The following is a 25,404-nucleotide window of genomic DNA, read 5'->3' on the forward strand; positions in this document are numbered from 1 at the left end:
AATGAAGGTCCAGCAACATTTAAAAAAAAAGAAAAAGGAAACTGAATACAGTAAAGTCACGACTTCTTTGGCCATCTGCATGATCCTTTCCCTAGGTATGCATTGTCCAGTCACCTGCTAACTGCCACCATGGACCTCTGCACCACTCTGATGCGGAATACCCTTAACTGTCCATGCCCCACCTAATAAAAAACAAGGACTTTCTGTCACTTTCCCCAACTTGCCCTCTTTCTATAGGAAGCAGTTTAGAGATGCCATAGCCCATTTTTTCCATAGAAATGGAATGTAGAAATTGACAGTGGGGAAAGGTAACAGTGGTCCACTTTATGCTTTGAATATAGCCCTTGCTGCTCTGCCACTGCAACTTATTTTTAAAACAGACACGTTCTTTCTCTTCCTCTCCCTCCCCTTCCCTAATCTTTCCTCATCCTTGGATTTGGGAGAAACAGGATTGCCTCTCTTCCCCATCCTAAGCAGAGTTATCTGTCCTTGAGCACACACCAACCACAGGAACAAAGTAATCCAGACTTGGGGATGGCACCCGACGATCTAAGAAATGACTATCTTCCAAATTAACAAGTCAATTACAACTCCTGACAGAGAACATGAGGAATGTAGCCTTGAATCATCTCTTTAAAAAACCCTGTTCATGGATGAGGTAGCACACACCTGTAATCCCAGCAACTAAGGAGGTGGAGGCAGGAGGATTGCAAGTTCAAAGCCAGCCTAGGCAACTTAGAGAGGCCCTAAGCAACTTAGTTAGATCCTGTCTCAAAATTTAAAAAAAGAAAAAAGAATTAAGGATGCTCAGTGGTTAGGCACTATGGGGTTCCATCCCCAGTACCAAAAACAAACAAAAAAATCCATGTTCCCCCCTGATGGGGAGACTCTAGGACAGGAGTCCCCTGGTTTCTCCTTTTTTAAAAATTTTTAAAAAATATTTCTTTTTTTTTAGTTTTTGGTGGACACAACATCTTTGTATGTAGTGCTGAGGATCGAATCCAAGCCGCATGCATGCCAGGCGAGCGTGCTACCGCTTGAGCCACATCCCCAGCCCCCCTTGTTTCTCCTTTGCTAGCAAAGCAATGCAATTTCTTTTTCCTTTTTCTAAAAAAAAAAAAAAAAGGTTTTATCAGTATTACTGATACAGTTGATTGGAGAACATAACTTTCACTCACTAACCAAATGAAATTGCTAACATCCTCCCACAACTAAGCATCCTGTGTGCCCATGAAAGGGCAGACCTGTCCCTTGTAGGAGCAGGATCTCCTCTATAGGTTTACCCAGAAGGTGGATGGAGAATGAGATACCTTGAACTACAGCAGAACTAACCAGAGGCAGAGAAAGAGAAAGGAGAATCAAGAAAGACCTGAGTCTGGCTCCTTCCCTAAGCCACCAATCAGACAAGTCATTCCTCTTCCTTTGGGAGGGAAGGAGCAAGTAAGGATGCAGAAGAGGAAGTGGTACTTCCTCTTCCAGAAAGTGGAGTGGGAATTCCTCCTCTTATGGAAACACTAGTGGCACAAGTCTCCCACAAGTGGCTGCCCAAATGTTTGGCATTCCAGAGGGGGTGTGAATGCCAGACATGAGCATGTGCGTGCAGAGGGAGAGAGGACCTTGCCACCTTGCCTCCTGTGAGATGGGTGAAATGAGAGATGGGATCCCAGAGGCAGTAGTGGGAGTGACCAGCTACACTCTACTGGCACAGTCCAGTGGTGACCTTCAGGGCTAGCCTGTGGAAGTCCAGGGACTATCCAGGAAGAGATCCTTGGGTTCTTCTGGTCACTGCTTCATCTGCATTCAGGCCTCCATTGAGTCCCTGCCCTTTCAGCATGCACTGAGCTACTGCAACTACTTTTGTTGGAGCTTGGTGCAGATCAGCACTTCTATCTCTCAGAACAATCTGGTGAAGGAGGTGCTCTTGATCCCATTTTATAGATTAAGCCCCTGTGACTTAGAAGTTCAGTTCTCCCATTAAGCAACACAGCCACTGCTCCAAGCACAGGCTCTGACTCTTTCCAGTGACACAACCACAGCCCCTAGGTATGCTCAGTCCTACATCCCAGCCCTTGGGGTATCAGGGTGAGATAACTCAGAATAGATGCCTTCCTGAAGACCTATGTGGCACTCAGCAAATAGTGAATCACCCATCCAGGTTGCATCTGGGAGGCTGGTAATTTGGGCCACTGTCCCCCTCAGGGTCATTTCCTAAGTTATCCTTAAATACTACTCTGGACTCTTCCCAACCTCTGTGCCATCATCTTTAGCAAGCTCTTGGGGCTCTTCAGAGTGACTCCAGTGGCTGTCCTCAAAGCACTTTTCCATGTGCCTCAGCCTCCACCTTCCTTCCAGGGGCAACCTGGCTCTCTTCCCCCAGCCTGGAAGGAACTCCCTGCTTACCATTGTAAGCTGTTGAAACCTGTCTCTGACTCCTAACCATCTGTTGCTTTGTCTCTCTAACTTTTAGGTACCTTTTCCTTGTTTAAAGCCATCTGAGCACTCTGTGCCTCACCAGAGCTCTCTCCCTTGACCCAGAGGTGCCACAATGCAGGCTTGTGGCAATGCTGGCATTAGAGCAACACTGGAGAGCTGTAGCCAGACTCCCACCACCCCGCATGACAGTCACCTACCCAGGTGCCACTCAGCTTAGAAGAGACAAGGTTAAAAGGCCCCCAGGAATGCCTAGCAATGCCAGGCAGGCTCCCGACACACCTCCTGGACAGGAAAATAGTTTTGTTCCTTTTAATAACAGTCATTAAGGGACCGGTCCCCCACACGCTGCAGCCAGGGGCTGGGCTTGGGTCTGTCTGTATGCCTCCTAGCACCCTAAAGCCCAGCTCCACAGCTGAGATACACTTGTTTACTTCCCATCACCCTTTATCTACATAGCCCACAGGGAGGGGAAGCTGATCCTGCAGCCCTGGGGGACTGGATTTGAGGTAGATGCTGTTATTACCAGGAGGATGGCAGGGATTCCTGGGACCCTCTTCCCTCAACTCAGTCTTCCCACCCCTGTTCCTCTCAACTGGTCTCCCTGTACACACACACACACCCAGTACTGCAGGCCAGAGTTGGAATCAAGGGTTCCCACTGCCCAGACACCCAGCACACAACAGATCTGTGCACAGACGTGTTCACAGTTACACACAACGGCATGTGACCAGATAGTTAAAGACAGAAATGCAGGCATACAGTGTCCCAGACAGTATGCTATGTGTACATACACACAGGTACAGTCATGCATAGGTATTTGTATATATATTTTGTTGAACCATATGGAATTGCCAATATTCAATGACTTTTTACTTACAAATATGGAATGTAGTACCAACTTTGTCCTGAAGGGAATACACAGAAATACAGAGCCAAATTTGTAAACCCATTTTATCTCTTTCTTTCTTTCTTTTTTTTTTTTTTTCCGGTACTGGGAATTGAACCCAGAGGGGCTTAACCACTGAGCCACATCCCCAGCACTTTATATTTTATTTAGAGACAGGGTCTCACCGAGTTGCTTAGGGCCTCTCTAAGCAAGGCTGGCTTTGAACTTGCAATCCTCCTGCCTTCAGCCTCCTGAGCCGCTGGGATTAAGTAAGGCATGAGCCACCGCACCCACCTGTACACCCTTTTCCAAGTAGTATTATTCGCAATAGCCAAACGGTGGAAGCAACTCAAGTGTCCACCTGTGGGTGAATGGATATGCAAAATGGGCACATTCATACAATGGGATGTTATTCAGCCCTAGAAGGACAGTTTGACATGCTACAACATGGATGAAACTTGAGGACATCATGCTAAGTGAAATAAGCCAATCGCCAAAAGACAAATTCTGCATAATTCCAGCAAAATGAGGCTCCTAGAGCAGTCAAATTCATAGACACAAAATAGAATGGTGGTTGCCAGGGGTTGGGGTGGGAGGGAGAAATGAAGAGCTATTGTTTTGTGGGTATAGAGTTTTAGTTTTGAAAAAAAAAATTCTGGAGATGGATGGTTGTGGTGGCTGTACAACAGTGTGAGTGTACTTAATGCCACTGAAGTACACTTCAAAATGGTTAAAATGGAAAACTTTAGCCAGCGTGGTAATGCACACCTCAGCTCTGGAGGCTGAGGCAGGAAGATCACAAGTTCAAAGCTAGCCTCAGCAATTTAGTAAAACTCTGTCTTAAAATTAAAAAAAAAAGGGGGTGGGGTGGGGATGTGGGTCAATCCTCAGTACCAAAAAAAAAAAAAGTAGATTTTTTTGTTTATTTTTACCACTATTAAAAGTAATAAGGGCCAGGGTTGTAGCTCAGTGGTAGAGTGCTTGCCTAGCATGTGTGAGGCACTGGGTTTGATTTCAGCACCGCATATAAATGAATAAATAAAAAAATAAAGGTCCATCAACAACTTAAAAAATTTTTTTTAAAGTAATAAGAAAAAAAAGTAATAAGATACAGAGCCCAAATCATATGCATACTAGGGACAAACACAATTAACTCAGCAACACACTACATGCCTGCCTCCCTCCTAGGAGTCCTTCTATTATCCAGATAAGGTGCTGGTTCTCCCCTTCCAACAAATCTGGAGATAAGGCCCTAATGAGGGCCCTGCCACTTCAGCAGCCCCCACAGCTCATCATCCTCCCACAGCCTGACTTTGTTTACCCAACTACCTGCCACTCGTGCATCCTCCCCACCCCTGGGGAAAAGCCTCCTTAGGGGGTCTGGTGCTCCAATTTCTGCCCCTGAACTTGGGATAGGAAGAAAGCATTTCAGCTTCTGGCCTATGGCTTGCCTATGTCTCCCCTGAACCTCTCGCCTCTAGGCCCCATGTCTCAACTCCCCACGCAAGTTTCTGTTCTCACAAAGCAGAAAAAGCAAGTGCAGTCAGTACTGCATAGGGTGGAGCCCTGGCTTTAGGTCTCCTGCTCTCCCGCCATCCTCATCAGACTTTACCCCTCTGTGGAAAGTGACCCCTTGTGCCTGGCCCACTCCTCGCCATCTGCAGCTACCAGAGGCTGACCCCTCTCTGGAGGGAAGCCTCTAACCATCCTTCTGAGGACAAGTGTACATACCCTGGGACTCTGGCCCTTGCTGGGGAAGAGATGCCTACCCTATTTTCTTCCCACCCTTCCTGTGTGTCCACACCCTCTGAAACAACCTTTTACACTCTAACCATTTAATACTCAACTCCAAGCCAGGTATCATGGCCCATTCCTGTAATCGCAGCCACTTGGGAGGCTGAAGCAGAAGTATAACAAGTTTAAGACCAACCTCAGAAACTTAGTGAGATCCTGTCTCAAAAGAAATAATAAAGGGCTGGGGTTGTGGCTCAATGGTAGAGCGCTTGCCTAGCACGTGTGAGACCCTGGGTTCGATCCTCAGCACCACATATAAATAAATAAAGGTATTATGTCCAACTTCAACTAAAAAATAAATATTTAAAAGAAAAGAAATAATAAAAGGACTAGGGATGCAGCTCAATTGTAGAGCACTTGCTTAGCATGTGTCAGGCCCTGGGTTCAATTTCCAGTGCTGCAAAACAAACCAACAAACGAAAACTTAGTTCATCCCAGAGGAGAAGTGGAGGGCTGGATCCTGACTCCCACCAGACCAAGAGCATCCCTGGAATTGAGGGTGCTGGAAACATGGCCATCTGGAACAGCATGTCTTGGGTTGACAGACCCTGCTGCACCAGAGCACTTGTTAAGGCAACCTGTAGACCTTCTCAGGATTTCAGGCCTTTTAACTCAGAATTTCAGGGTAGGTGGAACCTGAAAGACTCCATTTAAACATTTCCTACCATTTTTTGGCACGGGTGAGGCTTCTATTCCATATTCTTGGATGGATGGGCTCAGAGCCAGAGTGAGGGTGGGGCAGGGAGCTATGGGCACCACGATTATGGGAGCAAAGAGGCCTAAATGGGGGACAGATGAGTGTTGATGTCTTTGGCTATTCTCTGTGACACTCTGTTCAGCCCTTATCTGGGGTGTGTGTACATGTGGGCCAAGGCATGCACTATCCATGGTGGTGTATTTGGGATTATGGCCAGGGTCTAAATTAGTATTTGGGCCTGGCAACATGAGTGAGTTGGATCAAAATGTGTGGTCTGCGGGTCAGCCTGTCGTCTATGTAATTGGTCAGTTGTGAGTGTTATTTATTGTGTATTCATGTCTTTATCTGGGTGTCTTTGAGTCATACATCCATCATAGAGTGTGTGTGTGTGTGTGTGTGTGTGTGTGTGTGTGTGTGTGTGTGTCCCTGAGCAAACCCAGCCTCTCTGGACCGTAACCCAACCTCCCTGTGTCCTTAGGTTAGGGTTGGAGACTTGCTAGGAGCCTGATGGGATGGCATTGCTGGGGAGGGGAGGGAGGCAGCAGCATGCACTAAGGGCCTGGCACTGCTGCTTTCTTTGGCAGGCGAGTCCCAACAGTAGGCAGACAGGTGGGGCTGACCTGACAGGTTCCAGAGGCCAGGGGCAACAGGGCGGAGCGTGGCTCTGACTTAGTATGGAAACGGGCTGGGGGGCCCCCACCACACACACGGCAGGCAGGCAGGAGGTGGTTCTGCCAGTATCTTCTTCCTGCTGCAGCCAACCTAGGTGCAGACCATGGAGCCTGGTGCTGGGTGAGGCAGCCAGCTGGATAGGCATGTTGGGAGGCCTAGGGCCTGGAGGGACCCAGGACATGGCGGGATACCTGCGGGGCCGGGTGGAGGAGCTGAAGCGGCCGTGGTGGCGGGAGAGTTCACCCTTGGTGCTGCAGCACAGTGAAGCAGCCCGGCTGGCAGCTGACGCTCTCCTGGAGCAGGGTGAGGCGGCCTACCTACGGGTCATCTCTGAGGAGCGGGAACTACCTTTCCTGAGCACCCTGGACATGGACTACATGACAAGCCATGTGCGTGGGAGCCCTGAGGTCAGCGAGACTCAGGGTCCTGAGGCCTCAGGACCTGACCGCCTCAGCATGCTTTCTGAAGTCACTTCTGGCACCTACTTCCCCATGGCTTCTGACGTAGACCCCCCAGACCTGGACCTGGGTTGGCCTGAGGTTCCACAGGCCACAGGCTTCAGCCCCACCCAGGCCGTGGTCCACTTCCAGAGGGACAAGGCCAAGAACATCAAGGATTTGCTTCGTTTCCTCTTCAGCCAGGCCCGCACGGTAAGGAACACATCTCTTCATTCATTTCACAAATGTGGAAACTGAGGCCCAAGGAGGGAAGGGACCAGTACAAGCCCATACAACAACTAAGGAGAGGACTGGGACTAGATCTCCTGACTTCTATTAGATCCCAATGTACCAGAAGGTGGGCATGTGTTTTATTTCCTTTGATAGCCCTTTGGCACTCAAGAACTTTATGGATAAGCATAGAACAGGGCATGGGCCTCTGGAACTCTCACCCACCCTGAAAATACAGGAGGTTGTACATATTGCAGGGCGGGGCCCTTATGGCATTTTTCTTGGGAGAGAGTCCAGGGCCTTCACCAGATTCTCAGAAAGTTTAATGATCCCCAAACTAAAAGCCCAACCTCAAAGAACATCTGAGACACTCCCTTGACTAACAGAGAAAGAGACTAAGGCCAGGGAAAAGCTGGGACTTGCCCAGGGACTTGTCAGGTTAAGGGAAAGAGAAGGGGTCTCTGACTCAGGCCCTTATCCCCAGCTACCTCTCACCCTCCTGTGCTCTTTTCAGCTGGGCCTGAAGCAAGGGAGGGGGCACTGCGTGAGGGCCTAAGCATGCACTAGAGGGCTGGGCATTTAGCTCCTCATCAAGGAGGAACAAGAAGTGGAGGCCTCTGGGCTCAGAGGAAAGACAATGGGAGAGCAGGTAGAGGCGGTCATGCCTGGTAAGTCTCCAGCCACACAGCAGCATAGCTTTACTCCGCAGACCTGGCCTCTACTCAGGAGACAGGAGAATGGACACAATGACCCCTGGAAGGATTTGAGGTGGGGATAGACTCCCGCTGCAGAGATCAAAAGCCAGGATGCCAGGATCCTCCGGTATCTCCACAGCCCAACTGGCAAGCCTGTCTGTGCCCCAGGCAGGGGAGGGCCAGGCCTGATTGGCATCAGGAATGGGGTTATTAGTGAGGTTGTTGTCATCACTATCCCCCTTTGATCTTTCCTGCCTGTCCTTGTTCCCTACTTCTGGCCAGGTCTGTGATGTAGACTAGGGCAACCCCAGTGCTTTTCCTATTCACCCCCATTTATACCCTTCCACCCTGGGCTAGAAGCCAGGTTCCTGCACTGGGCTGTCACTGTCTCCCAGAGTGACCTTGGGAAGTACTTCCTTTTCCCAAGGCCTAACGTCCTCATTTGTTAAGAAGGCAGCAGGAAAGGCACATTTATTGAGCTTCTGTTGTGTGTCCATCATTTTCATATGTAATTTCCCATAACTCAGAATGCAGCTATCATTATCTCCCTTTAGCAGCTGAGGCTTTTGGAGGTGAAGTGATTCACCCAAGGCCCTATCTATCTCTAGGAAGTGGCAGAGTCCAGGTTTTTATCCAGTTCTTCTGGCTCCAGATTCATAATACTGGGATCTTGACTTCCTGCCTCTCAGCCAGCCTTGTACCTACTGTCTCTCAGCCCTGCCCAAAAAAGGAAAATCTCACAGTAAATACATGCAAAGGGAAGAAGGCATGGGAGACTTGGGAGTACCAGAGAGGTTTCAGGGCTTCTCGAGGTAGCCCTTTATATGGGAGAGGGGCACAAGCCCCAGCCCTCAACTAGGCAGAAACTCCATTCTACTTGGCATGAGTGGGCGTAAGGGAAACTGTGAGTATAAGGTGTTACATAAGACATATGTAGCTTCACAGAGAAACTGAGGCAGGTTTAGCAAAGGGCTTTGAGGAGCCCAGCAACTGGCTTATAGCTTTTAAGAGGGGAGCCTTAGCCTTCCAGCCCCTGAGCCAGAGACAGGGCTGGAGTTAGTAGGAAGAGTATGAGGAACTAGGCTGGGAATCAGGATTTGGGATCTGTTTCTGATTCCTGCCCTCTCTGGGCCTCAACACGGAGTGGGACTTTGGATTATTATAGTTGATCCACAAGCACCTTTGAGTATCTGATGACAGATAAACACAAAGACCTTCCTACAACCAAGGTTCAAGACAGTCAATCTCCCTGTTGCCAAGTTAAAAACTCCACGTTAGGGATTGCTGAAAGCCCTTCCTATTCAGATATTCTCACAGGCTCTGGTGGCCTCTGAGTTTCCATACTATTATTCCTTCTTGGAACAGGGCTGGACTGGATAGGATGCAGGCAGTGCTCTGGGCAAGGCTGAGCTTCCCTTTCTTCTCCTAGGTGATAGCTGTGGTGATGGACATATTCACTGACATGGAGCTTCTGTGTGACCTCATGGAGGTTTCCAGCCGGCGTGGTGTCCCTGTTTACCTGCTCCTGGCCCAGGAGCACCTGAGGCACTTCCTGGAGATGTGCTATAAAATGGACCTCAATGGGGGGCACCTGCCGGTCAGTGTAAGCCAAGGATTGCAGTCAGGGGAGGCAGTGGGGAGTCAGGAGGATAGAAGATCTAGTGGGTGGTCAATGAACACGAGGGGAATCAATGGAAGTGGGGAACTGGGTTACCATAGCTGTTACCTTGGGACATAGATATGGCTTGAGTCCCACTCTCTTAAGGTCACCCTCTACCCTTGGTCCAGAAAATGCGTGTGCGGAGCACGTGTGGGGACACATACTGCAGCAAGGCAGGCCGCCGCTTCACAGGACAGGCCCTGGAGAAATTTGTCATCATCGACTGTGAGCAGGTGGTGGTGGGCAGCTACAGGTGAGCAAGTCAAGTGGGGAGGGGCCTGAAGCTTCACCGTGGGCTGGAGAGGGCACCTCAGATGACCACTTTGAACTTCCCTCCATCCATGCATACACCCATCAATCCCTTCAGACTCATACTGAGCACCTGCTGTGTGGGAGGACTCAGGCCTGTGTGGGAGAGGCAGCCATGGAGGAGTCTCCCCTAAGGGAAGGATTACTTTAATGCCCTTGTAATAGAAAACAACTACTGCACAAGGGAGAGATTTCAAGGAAAACTTCACCTGATCCATTTTATATATGGGGAAGTTGAGGCCCTGGGGTGGACAGCCATGTGCCCAAGTCTTCCAGCCAGGGCTGAGATGAGCACAAATCTGGAGTCACAGCTCTGCCCCTTCACTATGAGCCCTCATGAGGATGGAGTCTTGGTCCCTTGCAAGGCATGCTCCCCTGATTATGACTCCTGCCAAGTCCTGGGCCCTGTACTTTGACAACTGACTTTGACCCTCTGTCCCCAGCTTTACCTGGCTCTGCAGCCAGGCCCATACCAGCATGGTGCTGCAGCTGAGGGGCCGCATTGTAGAAGACTTTGATCGGGAGTTCCGCTGTCTGTACGCTGAGTCACGGCCTGTGGAGGGCTTCTGTGGTGGTGAGGATCCACTGTCTCCCCGGGCACCACGTCCTCCCCCAGTGACCTTGGCCTTTGGGCCTGGTATCCCAAGCCCCACCTGCTCCTCACCCACCAGCACCAGTCTCAGCAGTATCAAGCACTCACCTCTCATGGGCCGTTCTTCCTACCTTGCTCTACCGGGAGGTGGTGGCTGCAGTGACACAGGCATGGGGTCTTCCTCCCCAAGTCTTGCCCACCACGAAGCCAATGGCCAACCTTCTCTGCATCGCCAGCTGTCAGACCCTAACCATGGCTGCCTTCCAGGGTCCTACAGGGTCAACCTGGGCAAGCTAGGGGCGGCCCCATGGTCCCAGTCTTCCCCTGCACTCAACCACAGTAGCAATGGTCCCTTGACCCCAACAGTGGGGTCACCCCTGCTCCCCTGCCCCCGCCCCCTCCTACACTTCCCCCGAGGGGTCCGAGCTCTGTCCCGGCTCCCAGAGAATGGGCCCCCAGGATGCCTAGAACCCAACCCTCCACGAGGTCGCTGGGTACCTGGGATAGCCCTGGAGACAGTGGAGGAGAAGAAGCCATCACTGAGTCAGAGCCATGGCCAGCTGGACCTCCTTGTCCCCTTCCCTAAAGCCCGAGAAGCAGGAGGCCCTGACTCTGGGGTTACACCAAACTCAGCCTCCCTTCGGCCAGGAGAACAGGCCCCAGAGGATAGGAGGTTGTCCCTCAGTCAGAGCTATAGCCAGTTGGATCTCCTGCCCCAGACCCAGAGTCCTGAGGGGGCTCCTGATTCGAGCTCCCTCAGACCTAGTGCCCCAGAGGACAGGAAGCTATCCCTAAACCATAGCTGTGGTCAACTGGACCTCCTGGTACAGTACCCCAAGGCCCAGGACTCCAGAGTGCCCCCTGAAACCAATTCCTTGGCCAGGCCTGGCAAACAGGGTCTAGATGAGCGACGGCAGACCCTGGGCCACAGTCAGCTGGACCTTATCACCAAGTTTGGCCCATTCCGAAGTGAGGGGCCTGGGCCCAATGTCCTCCCAGGACCAAGCCCTTCTTGTGTGGCTGGAGTGGGCTCTAGGGATGAGAAGCGGCTGACTCTGGGCCACAGCAATCTGGACCTTATCACCAAATATCATCAACTGCAGGGTGCCAGGCAGGGACCTGAGCCTGGCCTCCCTGGGGGCCCAGTAGGTGGCCATCATAATAGTAGTAGTAATGACCTGTTTGGGGAAGAGAAACGGCTAACACTGGGCCACAGCAAATTGGATCTCATCACTAAGTATAACAAGTCCAAGTTCAAGCTGCTTCGCAGTCGCTTTGAATCCTAGTCCTGCTCCCGGCAGGGACAGATCCTTCTTCTATCCTCTGAGCCTTGACTTGCTCAGATCCCAAACCCTGGGGTGGAAGAGCAAAGCCACAGCTTATGGGGAGGGTAGGCCTGGGTCAGAAACTCCCAGGGTTCAAGATTCTTGTGTGTACTTGTATGTGAAAGCGCATGCTCGTGCACACTTGTGCATGCACACACAAAACACAAACACACACACACACACACACACATACATATACACAGGGTTGCCTACTATATGCTAGAGTCCTGGGCATGTTATATCAGTGATTCTTTTTATCCTTCCACCTCACAACATCCTACAAGATGGACCTCTTGTTGTTAAATAGTTATTAATAGGTATTATTCCCCATTTTTACAAATGTGGGAGCAGAGGGCCAGATTTTGGAAGATTTATTTGTGGTCAGGTCCAAGTAAATGGCAGAATATGGCCCTCTGCCAGATCTTATCCTCTCGGTCTAAAGCTTCTGTTTTCTTCTCAGACATGACATTCAATTCACATGTCTCCATGCGCACAAAATATAAACACTAAGAGTTGCCTCAAATGTCCATATAAGGGCTGGGGATGTGGCTCAAGTGGTAGTGCGCTCACCTGGCATGCGCGGGGCGCTGGGTTTGATCCTCAGCACCATATAAAAATAAAGATGTTGTGCCCACCGAAAACTAAAATATAAATATTAAAAAATTCTCTCTCTCTCTCTCTTTAAAAAAAAATGTCCATATAATAGACTCAGCACACTGACTGGATACACACCCACAAGTTGCACACCCATAGATGCATAAAGTAAGTACACATAGGTCCATGTGATAAACCCACTCAGAACTTTAGAGATACTCAATAAATGTCATCTGGCTAAATGAATGGCTACACAAAAATACACACATTCAGCGCACACTGTAGAACTCCTCAAGATCCAAAACTATAAATATGCACACAACCCAAAACACAAACACACACACACACACACACACCCCAATTTGTATCTGCTTGCACCTAAGCTGTATTCCCAGCCCTGCGCTGGGCATGGCATAGGGCTAACAGATAAATCAGACTCAGACCCTAGGGGATAAGAATTACTTGCAGAAGCCACTGGAGAACAAGACAGGGATGAACTGAACAAAAGATTAATTAGCAACAGAGAGCAAAAGGACATAGAGTCAGAGAAGTTTCTTGGAGCAGGTAGCCTTTAAGCCAGTCCTTGAAGTATGGGGAGGTTTGGGACAGAAAAGAGGAATTCTTGGTAGAGCGAGCCAAGTGAAGAGAGGCCCAAGAGAGGACTGAGTGAGTGGGTCTGAGGTGAAATGGAGAGGACAAATAGAGCATGTGGATACCCAGACACATACACATGCCATCTTGCTGAGTGTCTCTTGAAGTACTGATTGACAGTTTGTAGGCCTTTTTCCTGAGCTCACTACTTTCCTGGGACAGTGTATATGATACAAATCAATAAAGACAGATATGGCTAGACCCAGCAGCAGCCTGGTGTATGTATCCTGAGGAATGTCAAGCTATAGAATTGCAGGTTGGGGATGGGAAAGGCATTCAGGATGATTATGGGGTTGGCTCTGGAGGAAACCAGATGGACCTGTGAAGGCTTGAGGTGAGGGGTTCCAAGCCCCTTCTGCCTGCAGTGTAACTTTCTAAGAAATTCTGAGGCTTTTCTAGATTCTACAATATGTAAGCCAAGTTCATTTTGTCTATGAGAATAGGGCCCTTATCTGACCACTATCCCAGGAACAGGTGGTGCTGAGAGTGAGGGACAGGGGACCTGTGAGAGACACTTTGCTGAAGTCAGCCCCCACATGAATTGCCCACCCTGGACCTCTTCCCCTCTGACCTCTGCCTAAGACCCAGCTTCTTCCATCCTCCCTTCTCTCCAATACCTCCTTCAGCCTGTTTTCTTTGCTTCTCTGGCCACGCCTTCTTCTCCAGACTATATGGGTCTCGATTTTCCCCACTGGATACCCTCTCCCGGGTGACTTCATCTACTCCAGGCTTCAGCCCCAAACCTCATTCATCAGTCTTTCACTCTCGCCTAAGCTCCGAATCTGGATTTTCGTCCGTCTGGCCGAGGTAGATTCATCACCTTTCTCAAACCTGCCCTTCCTCCTTCGGCTTCATTTCAGCAAATACCTCCATCATCAACCTATCTTCTAGGGTTGGGGATGTAGCTCAGTAATAAAGCTCTTGCCCAGCACGTGCCAGGAGCTGGGTTCAATTCTTAGTACTGCATACAAACAAAAAAATCGGGGCATCTCTGGCTCCTCCTGTCCTTCAAGCCACACAAGCGACCTGCAGCAGGTTTTAATCGACGGTACTTCCTATAAAGCTTCAGAATGAACCAACGAGTAGGCGTGCTGGGGGCGGAGCCGCGGTCAGGTTGGGTCTTTTGCAACCATAGAGCCCGCCCAGAGGGTGGAGCTAGAGTGGCCGCATGCGTGGCGGGGGAGCGCGTGGCTCTCCCGGAAATCTGCCCGAGCCGAGGCGGAAACGGAGAGAAGGAGTTGTCGTGTGAAGGAGTTTTCTTGTGGAGGTTGCCGTCGCTTGGTGAGCTGGTGTGAAGGACAGCCGTAAGGGTCAGCTCCGGGCCCCGAGTCGGGAGAAGTTGGGGCTGGAGACCCTGGCGTGACCCACTGGGCGGGACCCGAGGTTGAGAGGGGGCCGGGAGGGGGCGGGGTCGCGGCTGGGAGTGCCGGAGGCCGGGAGATCTGCCGGCCCTGAACTCTCCGGTTATGTAGCCCCCAGGCCTCCCTCATGGCGGTCCGAGCGTCCTTCGAGAACAACTGTGAGATCGGTTGCTTTGCCAAACTTACCAACACCTACTGCCTGGTGGCCATCGGAGGATCAGAGAACTTCTACAGGTGTGGCGGGAGCCCGGGGCCGATGGCGGCGACAAGGGGGGGATACCGGGAGTTCCAGGCCCCCGGTCCGTGACCACCAAGTCCATGTCCCTACAGTGTGTTCGAGGGCGAGCTCGCCGATACCATCCCCGTGGTGCACGCGTCCATCGCCGGCTGCCGCATCATCGGGCGCATGTGTGTGGGTAAGGCAGGTGGAGGACGCCGAGGGAGAGAGTAGAGCCTCCAAACACGATTAATCACTAATCATATCCCTCAGGAGGACCTGGAATGACCTAGGAATTTTCAGGCTTCGTTCATTATCTGCATATACTATGTAATCTCCCAGGCTGAGTGGGACCTAGTCTGAGTGTCACCAGATCAAGGACAACCTGTGGCAAAGCCTTATCAAGAATAGTCATATAACAAATAGCAGTAAGTGCTTTCACTCATGTTCACACTCCATCTTCACAACGACACTGGGAAGTAGCAGTTACTGTCCTATTTGATGATGAAACTGAGGCTCAGAGAACCTGTTACTCACCAAGTTCCACACCTAGGGTGGAGGAGGATTTGAATCTCATCTTTTCTCCACCAATTACTATGGGAACGTTGTTTTCTCTTTCTGAGCATCCATTTCTGCCTCTGTAAAATGACTGGATCATCCTGTTCAGCTACATTTAAATCTTTATTTTCCTTTACCACATCTCTGAATGGGATTCCTTAATCTCTCAGCACTGTTGATGACTCTGTCCATCAGTCCTTTTTTTTTTTTAAAGCGGGCTCTGTATCCCATTACTACCACCTCTTATGTTTTAGTTCTGCACATGTGGGTCATACAGTAGTCTATTCCTTGTATTTCTTTTCTTGTATTTTAATTTTTTAAAAATCTAAGTGCTTTCTGATTCAGTTAAAATACTCTGACCTCAAAATAATAAAACACTGATTTCTAATTATGGCAGTAGAACTTGAAGCAAATTTTGACATAACGAGAGAATTTAGCCCAGTCTTTGGTATTTTAATGAGAGTAACTTATTAAACTTTAGAATTTTGAAGTTTAGAGTTGTGGCCTTTCAGGGATAGGGAGAGGTTTAGCCATAGTTGTCACAGTGTAATTATATTTTATTAATTCTTCTTGTCCTATAATTACTTTTAGGATGTATTCCTCCATGTATTCTAATGACAGTGGTTATTTGATCAGTTTTTGGCTTGATCTATTAGGAATAGTGTTGTATGTAAATATTAACATGTACATATTTGTATTGGGTATATATTACCTAAGAGTAGAATGGCAGGGTTACAGGCTATGATTATTCAGCTTAGTAGGTGATGCCAGATAAATTTATGAAGCGGTTAACCAGTAACCAGAGGATGTGAGTATTTGAGTTGAAATTCCACACATATTTGACAACTCTTGGTACTGATGGTGTTTTACATTTTTTAGCTATTCTGATAGGTGTGTAGTGTTAGCTGAATTTTTCTCCCCCTGGGTGCTGCAGATCAAACCCAGAGGCACACTCATGCTAGGTGAGAGCTCCACCACTGAATTACATCTCTGGGCCAGCAAAATGAACAACTCATGCCCATGGCCTTTCCTACTAGTCCTGCTTCCCCTACTAGATGATGATGATGAAGTGGGCAGGGTTTGTTGGGATAGATTTCTGGGCCATCTTGGGACTGCCCAGGGGACCATGGATCCCCTTGAGTGACATATAGATTATTGGGTTGGAGGGCTGGAGTCTGAGACTCCAATCATCCTTGGAAAGCTAATCAGACTGGGCTTGGTTGTATCCTGAGCCCTCAGGGTACAAGAAACATCTCCTATATTCATGGTTCATCTTTGCCCTACCCTTCATTTGGGGTCTTCCAGGGAACAGGCATGGGCTCCTGGTGCCCAACAACACTACTGATCAGGAGCTGCAACACATTCGCAACTGCCTCCCAGACTCAGTGCAGATCCGTCGGGTAGAGGAGCGGCTCTCAGCCCTGGGCAATGTTACTACCTGCAATGACTATGTAGCCTTGGTCCACCCAGACCTGGATAGGGTAAGTCAGCCCAGCTTGGCCCAAGAATCACAGAACCAGCCTTCTCTGGTTAGGCACTGTTCTTGTCCCACAGGTTAGAGGTATCATAAATGATATCTCCTTATATCTGGGCTCTCAAATTTTAGGCACTCAGGAATAGTGACACAGCTCATACATGGTGTGCTCAATGTCAGAAGCTTTGGAAGGCATTAATCCTTCAGGATCACAAAGATTGGCCCATTGATTTATCCTGAATCAAGATAAATGATTGACAGTTGAAATTGAGTGTGGTTTAGAGGAAAAAAGGTGATATGGAGACTGACCTTTAGCAGTTCAGGGCATGCATGGGTATTAAGTGCTCGGCAGCTGGCCTAGACTCTGCTGTAAGCTCTACTTTCTCTTTTCTCTGAGTGAGGCTTCCAAAGCAGAGAAATGAGGGAGTCAGAGCTGAACCCAGAATAGTTCTGGCTTGGAGAACCCCTGGTTCTTGAGCCTTAAGTTCTGGGCCCTAATCACAGTACCTTTGGCTAATAGGAAACAGAAGAAATCTTGGCTGATGTGCTCAAGGTGGAAGTCTTCAGACAGACAGTGGCTGACCAAGTGCTAGTAGGAAGCTACTGTGTCTTTAGCAATCAGGGAGGGCTGGTGCATCCCAAGACTTCAATTGAAGACCAGGATGAGCTGTCTTCTCTTCTCCAGGTCCCCCTTGTGGTAAGGAATCCTGCTCTCTGACCTCTGTCTCCTGCTGAGGCAGATCTCTCCCAGTGTTTGGGAACCTGAATCATTACCTGCACTAGTTTGGAATTGGGACTGTGGTCTAGGGGAGTGTGGTTTGGGGGGATTGTCCTCAATAGGGAAGGGAGAGGCTTTGACTGTTGGTACCATGACTCAAACCAAGCCCATCCCACGGCAGGCAGGCACCGTGAACCGCGGCAGTGAGGTGATAGCTGCTGGGATGGTGGTGAACGACTGGTGTGCCTTCTGTGGCCTGGATACAACCAGCACAGAGCTGTCGGTAGTGGAGAGTGTTTTCAAACTGAATGAAGCCCAGCCTAGCACCATCGCCACCAGCATGCGGGATTCCCTCATTGACAGGTATTTGGGGCCAGGGGAGGAGCATACTTTTTGCCTTTTGAGGGAAGGGGAAAAAAGATGCCAGTTAGAGTGGGAGCCCTATTGTGTTTGTACTAGTAGGTTCTCCTCAAGTGAGACTGTGTCTACGTGCTGCTGTATAGTCACAGAATATGGAATACAGCCAGTAAACATTTCTTGAGCATCCACTAATCCTCATCTTTGAAGACTGAGCTCTGTAGGCAGACCTGTGGTCCTTCTTATTTGCTTACTGACCATGTTTTTTTGTTTGTTTGTTTTGTTTTTTGTTGTTGTTTTTGGTACCAGGGATTGAACTCAGAGGCACTTAACCACTGGTATTTAATTCTTAGAGACAGGGTCTCTCTGAGTTGCTTAGGACTTCCCTAAATTGTTGAGGCTGGCTTTGAACTTACGATCCTTCTGTTTCAACCTCCCAAGCCACTGGGATTACAGAGGTGTGCCACTGCACCCAGCTCACGATTGTGTTTTGTTTGCAGTTTGTATTTGCCCATGTGTCAGCATCTTAGCCAGTAGCCCAGGACCTGAAATAGAAAAGAGCTTTTGGCTAGGGAAGGTGGGAAAGCTACTCTTAATTACTGAAGAGACCCCAGATACCTGATACCTGAGGCACTGGTTGGAGCTGATTAGTGCATCAAAATTCCAATCTGGACTTCTGTGGGTTAAAAAACAAAACAAAACTGGGAGCCCTAACTCTGGAGATAGAAAACTTAATTAAATTGTTTGTGGTCTCTAGGATAGAAACACCAAAAGAGAGCAAATGTCAAATAACTGAACAACTATTTTCCATGGGTAAAACTTCCCTTCATTCTTCTTCCTTAATTGGTTTGCCTGGTGTTCGTTGATCCCTAAGGAACAGACTCCATAGGGGATAGCCAGGCAATTGAGTTCTACATTCTGCCTGGAGGGGCTTACAATATAGCAGGGGGGGAAAAAAAGATACAGTGACCACAGATAACTTTTTTCTGCTGTCTTCAGAGGAGAAATAAAAAATACTGTAATTGTCCTCAGAAGTTGACTTGGGTATCTCTGATGAGAAGCCTTTCATATGGCAGTTTCATAAAGGACAGGTTATTTATTCTGGTTTCAAGAAATGAGTAGGTATTTGTGCAGGGACGAGTGAGGAAAACCCTCAGACACAGAGATGAGAAATTATGGAGAGAGAATATGAAGGAGAGAGTATTCTCAGAGAACTGAGAACTTTGAACACCCATATGACCACATCAGGAAATTTTGTCAGCCTGCAGTTTTGAGCTTTTGTGTGCTGAAGTAGGGCCTTGTTTTGGTCTGTTTTTTTTTTAGTTGGACACATACCTTTATTTTATTTATTTATTTTTATGTGGTGCTGAGGATCGAACCCAGGGCCTCACAGGTGCTAGGAGAGCACTCTACCACTGAGCCACAACCCCAGCCCTTTGGTCTGTTTTTTAAAAAGCTACCCTTGGGTAATTTTGATGGGATCACTTTGGGAACCATATTAATTTTGCTGTTAGTACAGGTGAACAACTGAAAGTTTGTTTTGTTTTGTTTTTCTCTGTGGTGCTGAGGATCAAACCCAGGACCCTCTTGTGTGCTAGGCAAACATTCTGCCACTGAGATATAGTGTGCAGCAACTTTTTATATGCCAGACAATAGTGATGTGATAATGAGTAAAATAGACCCCCTGTCCTTTTGGAACATAGAATCTTGTAAGGAAGGCAGTACTTATACAATTAATCATTTATTTGAAGAACAAAAATGCTTTTAGCAACCCGAGAACAGAAAAGGAATTTCTATAACATGATAATTGATACCTACCAAAAATAATACAGCAAATGTTGCATTTAACAGTAAAACTTTAGAAGCTGCCATTAAAGTCATGCAGAATTGCTACACTAGTCAGTGTTTTTCTGGTAGTTCTTGCCTATGCAGTTAGATAATGTAAAGAAAATGGGTATTGGAGCCCGGTGCAGTGGTGCACGTCTGTAATCCCAGTGGCTCAGGAGGCTGAGACAGGTGGATCATGAGTTCAAAGCCATCTCAGCAACTTAGTGAGGCACTAAGCAACACAATGAGACTCTGTCTAAATAAAATACAAAATAGGGCTGGGGATGTGGCTTAGTGGCGGGATGCCCTGACTTTGATCCCCAGTAACACCCCCCTCCCCCCAAAAAAATGGGTATTGGAGAGCAAGGTAGATCACTCACTTGTCTTTGGTTTTGGGACACATTTTGTTTGAGGCACCCATTAGACCTCATGATGAAGATGCCAGGTAGGCAATTAGAAATACATACTTAAGTTTTAAAATCCTATAATGATTATCACTTTCAGTAAGAATGTTTTCACCCCAATCCTTACAGAGCAGAACTATTTTCCAGCCTAGTATTTGTGACGTTTTGTATTTACTTAGTGCTAATAAGGCAGAATTCTGGAAAAGGAGGCCAAAAGTTCTGGTCCCAGCCCTACCACTGGGGACTTGTGATCTGGCATATATTTTCCTCTAAACTGAGCCCCCTTGCTTCCTTCTCTAATATTCTGAGACTGCTTTATGATCAATAGCTGAATAAATTGTTGAGCAAATTGGCCCACTTGAGTTGGGAAAGAGTTACTTTTAGTCTTTAAGCACTGAGAATTCTAAACTAGATTGTGATGTGGGATGCAGTTGGAACTTGGATGGACCAGGTCGTTCTCTGAAAGTGGCTCTTCAAGACTGAGCTCAAACAAAAGTCCAGGAGTGGTGGTGAGGTGTGCCCTGTGAAAAGTCTATTGATAGTGTTCCTTCTTCTCTTTACAGCCTCACCTGAGTCATCCTCCATGCTGTTCCATGGGCTTCGGCCTCTGGACTTTGGCTCCCTCTCACACCTCACCTAGTCTGTACTGGATGCTGGCAAGGTGTGGCAGGGAGCTCCCCGGAACTGAGTGGATGGGCACCTAGCTCCCTCACTTGTGCCATCTCCTGAATCTGTTGTTACTCTAAAAACCTGCAATGTCATGCTGATTGTTAATGCTGGTTGGCTCCTGGATGAGGGTTCTGCTGTCCTGGGCCACCCCATTAAAGGGCAGCTGCCTCTGGCCCTTGTTGTGTGTGTATTTTTTGGGGATGGAACCCAGGACTTGGTGCATGCTAGGCAAGCATTATTCACTGAGCCCCTTGCCTTCTGGCCATTGCGAATGTGCTGTTGGGAGGACCTCTGCCTGAGTGGCCCTCTCCCAGTTGTTCTAGGGTCCTGTGAAGGTTGGGTGGGATGGACATACACAGCCCTATCCGTTGTCATCAGGATGGAAGACTATCCCAGAGCAAAAGAAGCACTCTTCACTCTAGTTCTTGTATTTTTCACCCAACTTATGCCTCTTGTCTTCTCTGGCCTTCAGAGGGTATGAATCTGTTCTACCTCTCCCAGGCCAGTGTGGGGACCCTCTGAAGGGTCTCGGGCACCCAGCCATAGGGCATTCTTGCCCTCTGACCTGAAATACTTGGAGGTGACCCCTCAGGTACTTGGAGCTTAAGTGGTATAGGCAGCGGTCTCGGTTCCCAGGCTGCGGGGCGGGGCCTCAGGGTGCTGGGGCGGGATTGGCTGGGCGTGACCACGGGGTCCCGCCCCCGGGTGCAAATCTCTCATTTCCGCTCTGGCGGCTGGCGGGAGAGTGAGGTCAGAGTGACTTCAGTCGCAGCTCCTCCCAAGGTCTGTGAGGGACCCGGCTCCCCGAGGTGAGGGCGGGGCGGGCCGCGGGGGTGGGGCTGCTGACCCAGCACCTGGGGGTTTCTTGTCCTGTAGAGATCATGGGCACTCAACTGAGCGGCGGCCAGGGCGGCCCGGAGCCGGCGCAGCCCCAGCCCGCGGCCCCAGAGGGCCCGGAGCGGCCGCAGCCGCAGCCCGAGCCCAGCCCGTGGGGGCCGCTGGATGACGTGCGCTTCCTCATCGCCTGCACCTCCTGGTACTGACGGCAGCCTCCGTCCTCAGCCCTGTTCGGCCTGGCTCTCAACGCCCGGGGCCTCCTACACCCCGGCGCCAGGAGCCAGCAAGGAATCCAGAAAGGTCCCGCGGGGCTGGAGGAAATCTCCGCACGATCGCCTCGAGGGCACCCCCTCTCCCTAACCCCGAACTTTTCGCCTCCAGCCTGCACCCAAACCCAGCTCAGACCTCCGTGCTCACCCCTGTCCTCTCTCCAGCATCCTGGGGCAGGCTTCCCTGAACCAGAACCAGAACTGGGCCGGGCCTAGTAAGAACCTGAGGCTTTTGACCTTCCAGCGTGTCTGTCCCATATTACTAGAACTGAACTTGTGCCTTGTGCCTTCATTTCATTCATAGCGATCCTCCCCATCCTCCTATGGGTTGCTCCCCAGCCTGAGATGGGCCAGCTGCACTACACCGCGAAGCACCCTGTTCTCTCCCAAGCTTCTTAAGGCCACTCAGACCCTGATGTTTATTCCCACACCCCAGGAAAATGACACACTCTGTATTTCTGTTTTATTTATAAATGATTTAAAAAACATTATACAAAGGCTGATCAGTTTAAAATGTGACCGACACTGAAATGCTGTGATATTCCCCCAGGCTGAGGAGAAGCTGGGCTCTGGGGCCATCAGCACTTTGCCCCTCTGTCTGACTGCCCTGTCCTGGGGTGATGGACACACAGATGACCACAGGCAGGAGAATCCCAGATTGGAAGCCTCTAGGCTGAGCCCTCTCTGGGCCTGGCTTCACATCCCTCACTTCTGCAGCCTGGGCTGCCTGCCTCCATCCCCTGCTCTTTGACAGCTGGCCTTGTTCCAGGAGCCAGCAAGGAGCCTGGGGGGTGGGGGTGGGGGGTGGGCACGGCTAGAGCTTTCAATAAGCGAGAGCACCAACCTGAGGAGTGGAGAGGGATTGGGGTGGGAGATGGGCAGGAAGAGATGGACAGAGGAGACACTTATCTCAGACCCTAAAGGGGTCCACAGATGGGGAACACAAGACCCAGCCAGCTCATAGGATGACTTGGTCAAGTAACAGCCTCTCTATGCTTCATCTGAGGGCATGATGAGAGTTACCCTTGGCCTCCCAGGGCCTACACGAGTTTCATGTGAGTGGACAGGTGTGAGCTAATAAAGTGCTTTGCAAAGTATAAAACACTGTACAAACCTATGAATCACTAATATCTCTGCAGTTGTTCCCCGCCTGCCCCAGGGAGCCTGCCCTTGGCCAAAATGAGAAAAAACAGGATGATGATGACTGGGGACACAGTGGACCCACAAAAGTGCCTCTGGGACAAGAGATTTTACTCAAGACACTTCCCAGGGCAGCAGGAGTCCCTGTCAGTGCTACAGGATAAGCCGAACCAAAGCCCAGAGGTCACAGGGTGGGGGCAAGGCCCATGCAGGCTCAGAGGACAGGAGTGGCATCTTGGACCCTGCCAGCACCCTGAAGACTGCCTAACACCTCTTTTTGGCTTTGGCAGAGAGCCACTGCACCCATTGGTCTTGCCTAGGGTTCCTCAGTGACAAGCAGGGCTGCTTCTGCCAGATTGTAGCAAGGCTAGCAGAGCCTGGAAACTCCTGCCAGACATGAAGGGTAGGTCTAAGAAGGTCAGAAAGGGAGGCCCCTAGGCTTGGGGCTGCTACCATTTGGGGGTGCCCTTTTCCTAAGAGCAATGCAGAAGATGGGCCCAGTGGGTTTCCAGGGCCAAGTTCAAGGCCTAAATACCGCTTCTGGACTGAGAGTTTGAGTTGCCTTAATATAGCTGGGGGTATGGGCACTGAGTGCTTCAGAAGGCTGCCTGGGGCCCCTTACTCCAAGGCCATGACAGCAGTGACCCTGAAGTCATCTCTGCTTCACCTGACTTGTCAGGCTGAGCCTCTAGGCCACAAGCAACAGGATGGAGCAGGACTAGGGACAGAGTTAATAGAAGGGGGAGTAGAGGACATCACAAACTCAAATCTGCCTCTGGAAATGTGGTCAGCTCCTGCCCCAACTCTTGAGCCTCATGAGCAGGGCCACAGCTAGTGTTGGGATGCTAGAGTGGCCTTAACAGCACCTTGGTCCTTATCACCTGGGGGAGGGCCACCAAGCTGGCTTCATCACCAAAACAGTCACTTCTAATTCACCTAAAGCCTCAAGCAGCCTTTGCAAAATGGGACTTTAAATAATAGTGACAGGACATTTAAATATTCACGATGTGACATCTGGGTCCTTGTCAGACCCAGCTGGGCCACAGCCCTGCCTGCAGCATGTGACCCTAAACCTAGGTCTCCAAGGAGACCTGACAAACAGAGCAGGTTTCCTGAGGGATCTGCTGTTTGCCAGCAGGGGAAACCCAGTCTTGTGGCCCACTGTGTTGGCAGCAGGGGTCCTATAGCCTTCAAGGACAGTGGGCTGGGTATAGGGGGACATCTGACCAGCAGGTGTTGGCAGAAGAGGACTGGGATTAGTGGCATCTCCCAGACAGGGGATGAGAGCTAGTGCTGGCTTCCCATGGAGGGTACCGGGTCCCAGCCAGGACGAGCTGTGGTGCCTCATGGACACCACAGGATGCAGTGGCCACAGGGATTCTTCTGGCATGGTCCCTGCTCCTGACAGGGCCTGGCCTATTCCCTTGAGTAAAGAGTAGTTTACCGAGGACAGAAGGCTGGCAGCGGGGTGCCAGACACCTATCCTGGGGCATAACCCCCATCACTCCCCTCCCCCATGCTCAGCCTAGGCCAATGCACTCACCACTTCAGCTGTACGACCCTGGCCTAGGGCCCTGCTGGCCCCTGTGGGCAGTGGCCAGAACTGCCCCTCAGACCCTGGTGAGGAAGGGCCTGGCTGGCCAGACTGAGTGGATAGAGAGGGCTCTGGGCTGCTCACACCCACTCCTGGACTGGCCGCTTATAGTAAGTGACAGGCTGAGGGCCTGCCTTGTTCTTGAACTGGAAGATGGTGTAGACCAGCACCAGGATGCAGAGGGACAGGATGCAGGGGATGACCACGGCCACAGCATTCACAGAGCCTGGCATATCATTGATGGTCACCATGATGTCCACATCATCCTGAGGCAGCCGCCGCTCCTTACGCCGCTCCACCTCCTTCTGGTTACAGCCCATCCAGTCACGCAGAATGTTGCGTGGGTAGCCTGGCTCCACACTCAGTTTCTGGTTGTCAAACTTCCAGTAGTCCCGGCCCTTGTAGAAGTAGGTGTAATCTGTAGAAATAGGGCCCAGCATCACTACTCCCGGACACTTCCCAGTACCTGCTCTGGGGCAATGTGAGGACACAGGATACTGTGGCAGTGTTCAGAGGGGAGCTCTGAGGGAGGGGTGGCATGTTAGGCGGAAGGAGCAGAATCATGGAGCTGATGGGATGCAGTGTTTGGTGGGTTGTAGAATAAACAACACATCTGCAGAGAGGGGCACCCAGGACCTGGAACAGCCCTCCTGTAAGCTCAAAGTTATTGAGAAACAACTGAAGGGCTTCAAGTAGAACTGGGATGGGGATCAATAACCCAGAGAAGACCATTCTAAGCCTGGGAACACAGCTCTTTCATACTCCCCACGAGGGTCAGATCAAGCCCTCAATTTAAGGCTTTGATAGTACTGTCTCCAGAGCTCTAGGGCCTCAGGCCAGCTCCTGCCTGAGCCATGGGAGATGGAGCAAGATTTCTTCTGCTGACAAGAGACAATTAAGGGACTTCCACAATTAAGGGACTTCTCTTTTCTTTTCTTTCTTTTTTTTTTACTTAGCATTTTTCATTTTTCAAAAGATGTGCAAAAAAAAAAAAAAAAAAGGG

The 25,404-nt window shown here is 49.9% G+C and overlaps 4 protein-coding genes across 7 annotated transcripts in view; 3 read left to right on the forward strand and 1 right to left on the reverse strand.

The window, feature by feature from the left end:
• Positions 1 to 5,435: 5,435 nt before the first annotated feature.
• Fam83c (family with sequence similarity 83 member C) lies at positions 5,436 to 13,200 on the forward strand. 2 transcript variants are annotated; one of them, XM_015481313.2, is made up of 4 exons: positions 5,438 to 7,132; positions 9,275 to 9,442; positions 9,634 to 9,758; positions 10,258 to 13,200. In XM_015481313.2, the coding sequence occupies exons 1-4, from the start codon at positions 6,485 to 6,487 to the stop codon at positions 11,690 to 11,692; spliced, it is 2,376 nt and encodes a 791-aa protein (XP_015336799.1). In that variant the 5' UTR covers positions 5,438 to 6,484; the 3' UTR covers positions 11,693 to 13,200. The 2 variants fall into 2 exon arrangements, with proteins under 2 accessions (XP_048667026.1, XP_015336799.1); XM_048811069.1 differs by lacking the exon at positions 9,275 to 9,442 and having other exon boundaries at positions 5,436 to 7,132.
• An 831-nt stretch (positions 13,201 to 14,031) lies between these two features.
• Eif6 (eukaryotic translation initiation factor 6) lies at positions 14,032 to 20,733 on the forward strand. Of its 3 annotated transcripts, none has more exons than XM_015481337.2 (7): positions 14,121 to 14,257; positions 14,449 to 14,571; positions 14,668 to 14,753; positions 16,418 to 16,593; positions 17,107 to 17,283; positions 17,486 to 17,667; positions 20,456 to 20,733. In XM_015481337.2, exons 2-7 carry the CDS (start codon positions 14,465 to 14,467, stop codon positions 20,463 to 20,465), a joined length of 738 nt encoding a protein of 245 aa, XP_015336823.1. In that variant the 5' UTR covers positions 14,121 to 14,257; positions 14,449 to 14,464; the 3' UTR covers positions 20,466 to 20,733. The 3 variants fall into 3 exon arrangements, with proteins under 3 accessions (XP_015336808.1, XP_015336823.1, XP_015336816.1); XM_015481330.2 differs by having other exon boundaries at positions 14,130 to 14,286; XM_015481322.2 differs by lacking the exon at positions 16,418 to 16,593 and having other exon boundaries at positions 14,032 to 14,257.
• Positions 20,734 to 21,438: 705 nt separating this feature from the next.
• Mmp24os (MMP24 opposite strand) lies at positions 21,439 to 22,158 on the forward strand. The gene has a single exon (XM_048811070.1). It carries the CDS (start codon positions 21,443 to 21,445, stop codon positions 21,602 to 21,604), a length of 162 nt encoding a protein of 53 aa, XP_048667027.1. The 5' UTR covers positions 21,439 to 21,442; the 3' UTR covers positions 21,605 to 22,158.
• Positions 22,159 to 23,094: 936 nt separating this feature from the next.
• Mmp24 (matrix metallopeptidase 24) overlaps positions 23,095 to 25,404 on the reverse strand; it is a 21,856-nt gene continuing 19,546 nt past the window's right edge. Inside the window, exon 8 of the mRNA XM_015482762.2 lies at positions 23,095 to 24,819. Coding sequence (XP_015338248.2) covers positions 24,482 to 24,819 — 338 coding nt within the window. The 3' untranslated portion in view covers positions 23,095 to 24,481. The remainder of the gene's footprint in view (positions 24,820 to 25,404) is intronic.

This window comes from Marmota marmota, unplaced genomic scaffold (assembly GCF_001458135.2).
Source record: "Marmota marmota marmota unplaced genomic scaffold, marMar, whole genome shotgun sequence".
In the NCBI taxonomy this organism is placed as follows: domain Eukaryota; kingdom Metazoa; phylum Chordata; class Mammalia; order Rodentia; family Sciuridae; genus Marmota; species Marmota marmota.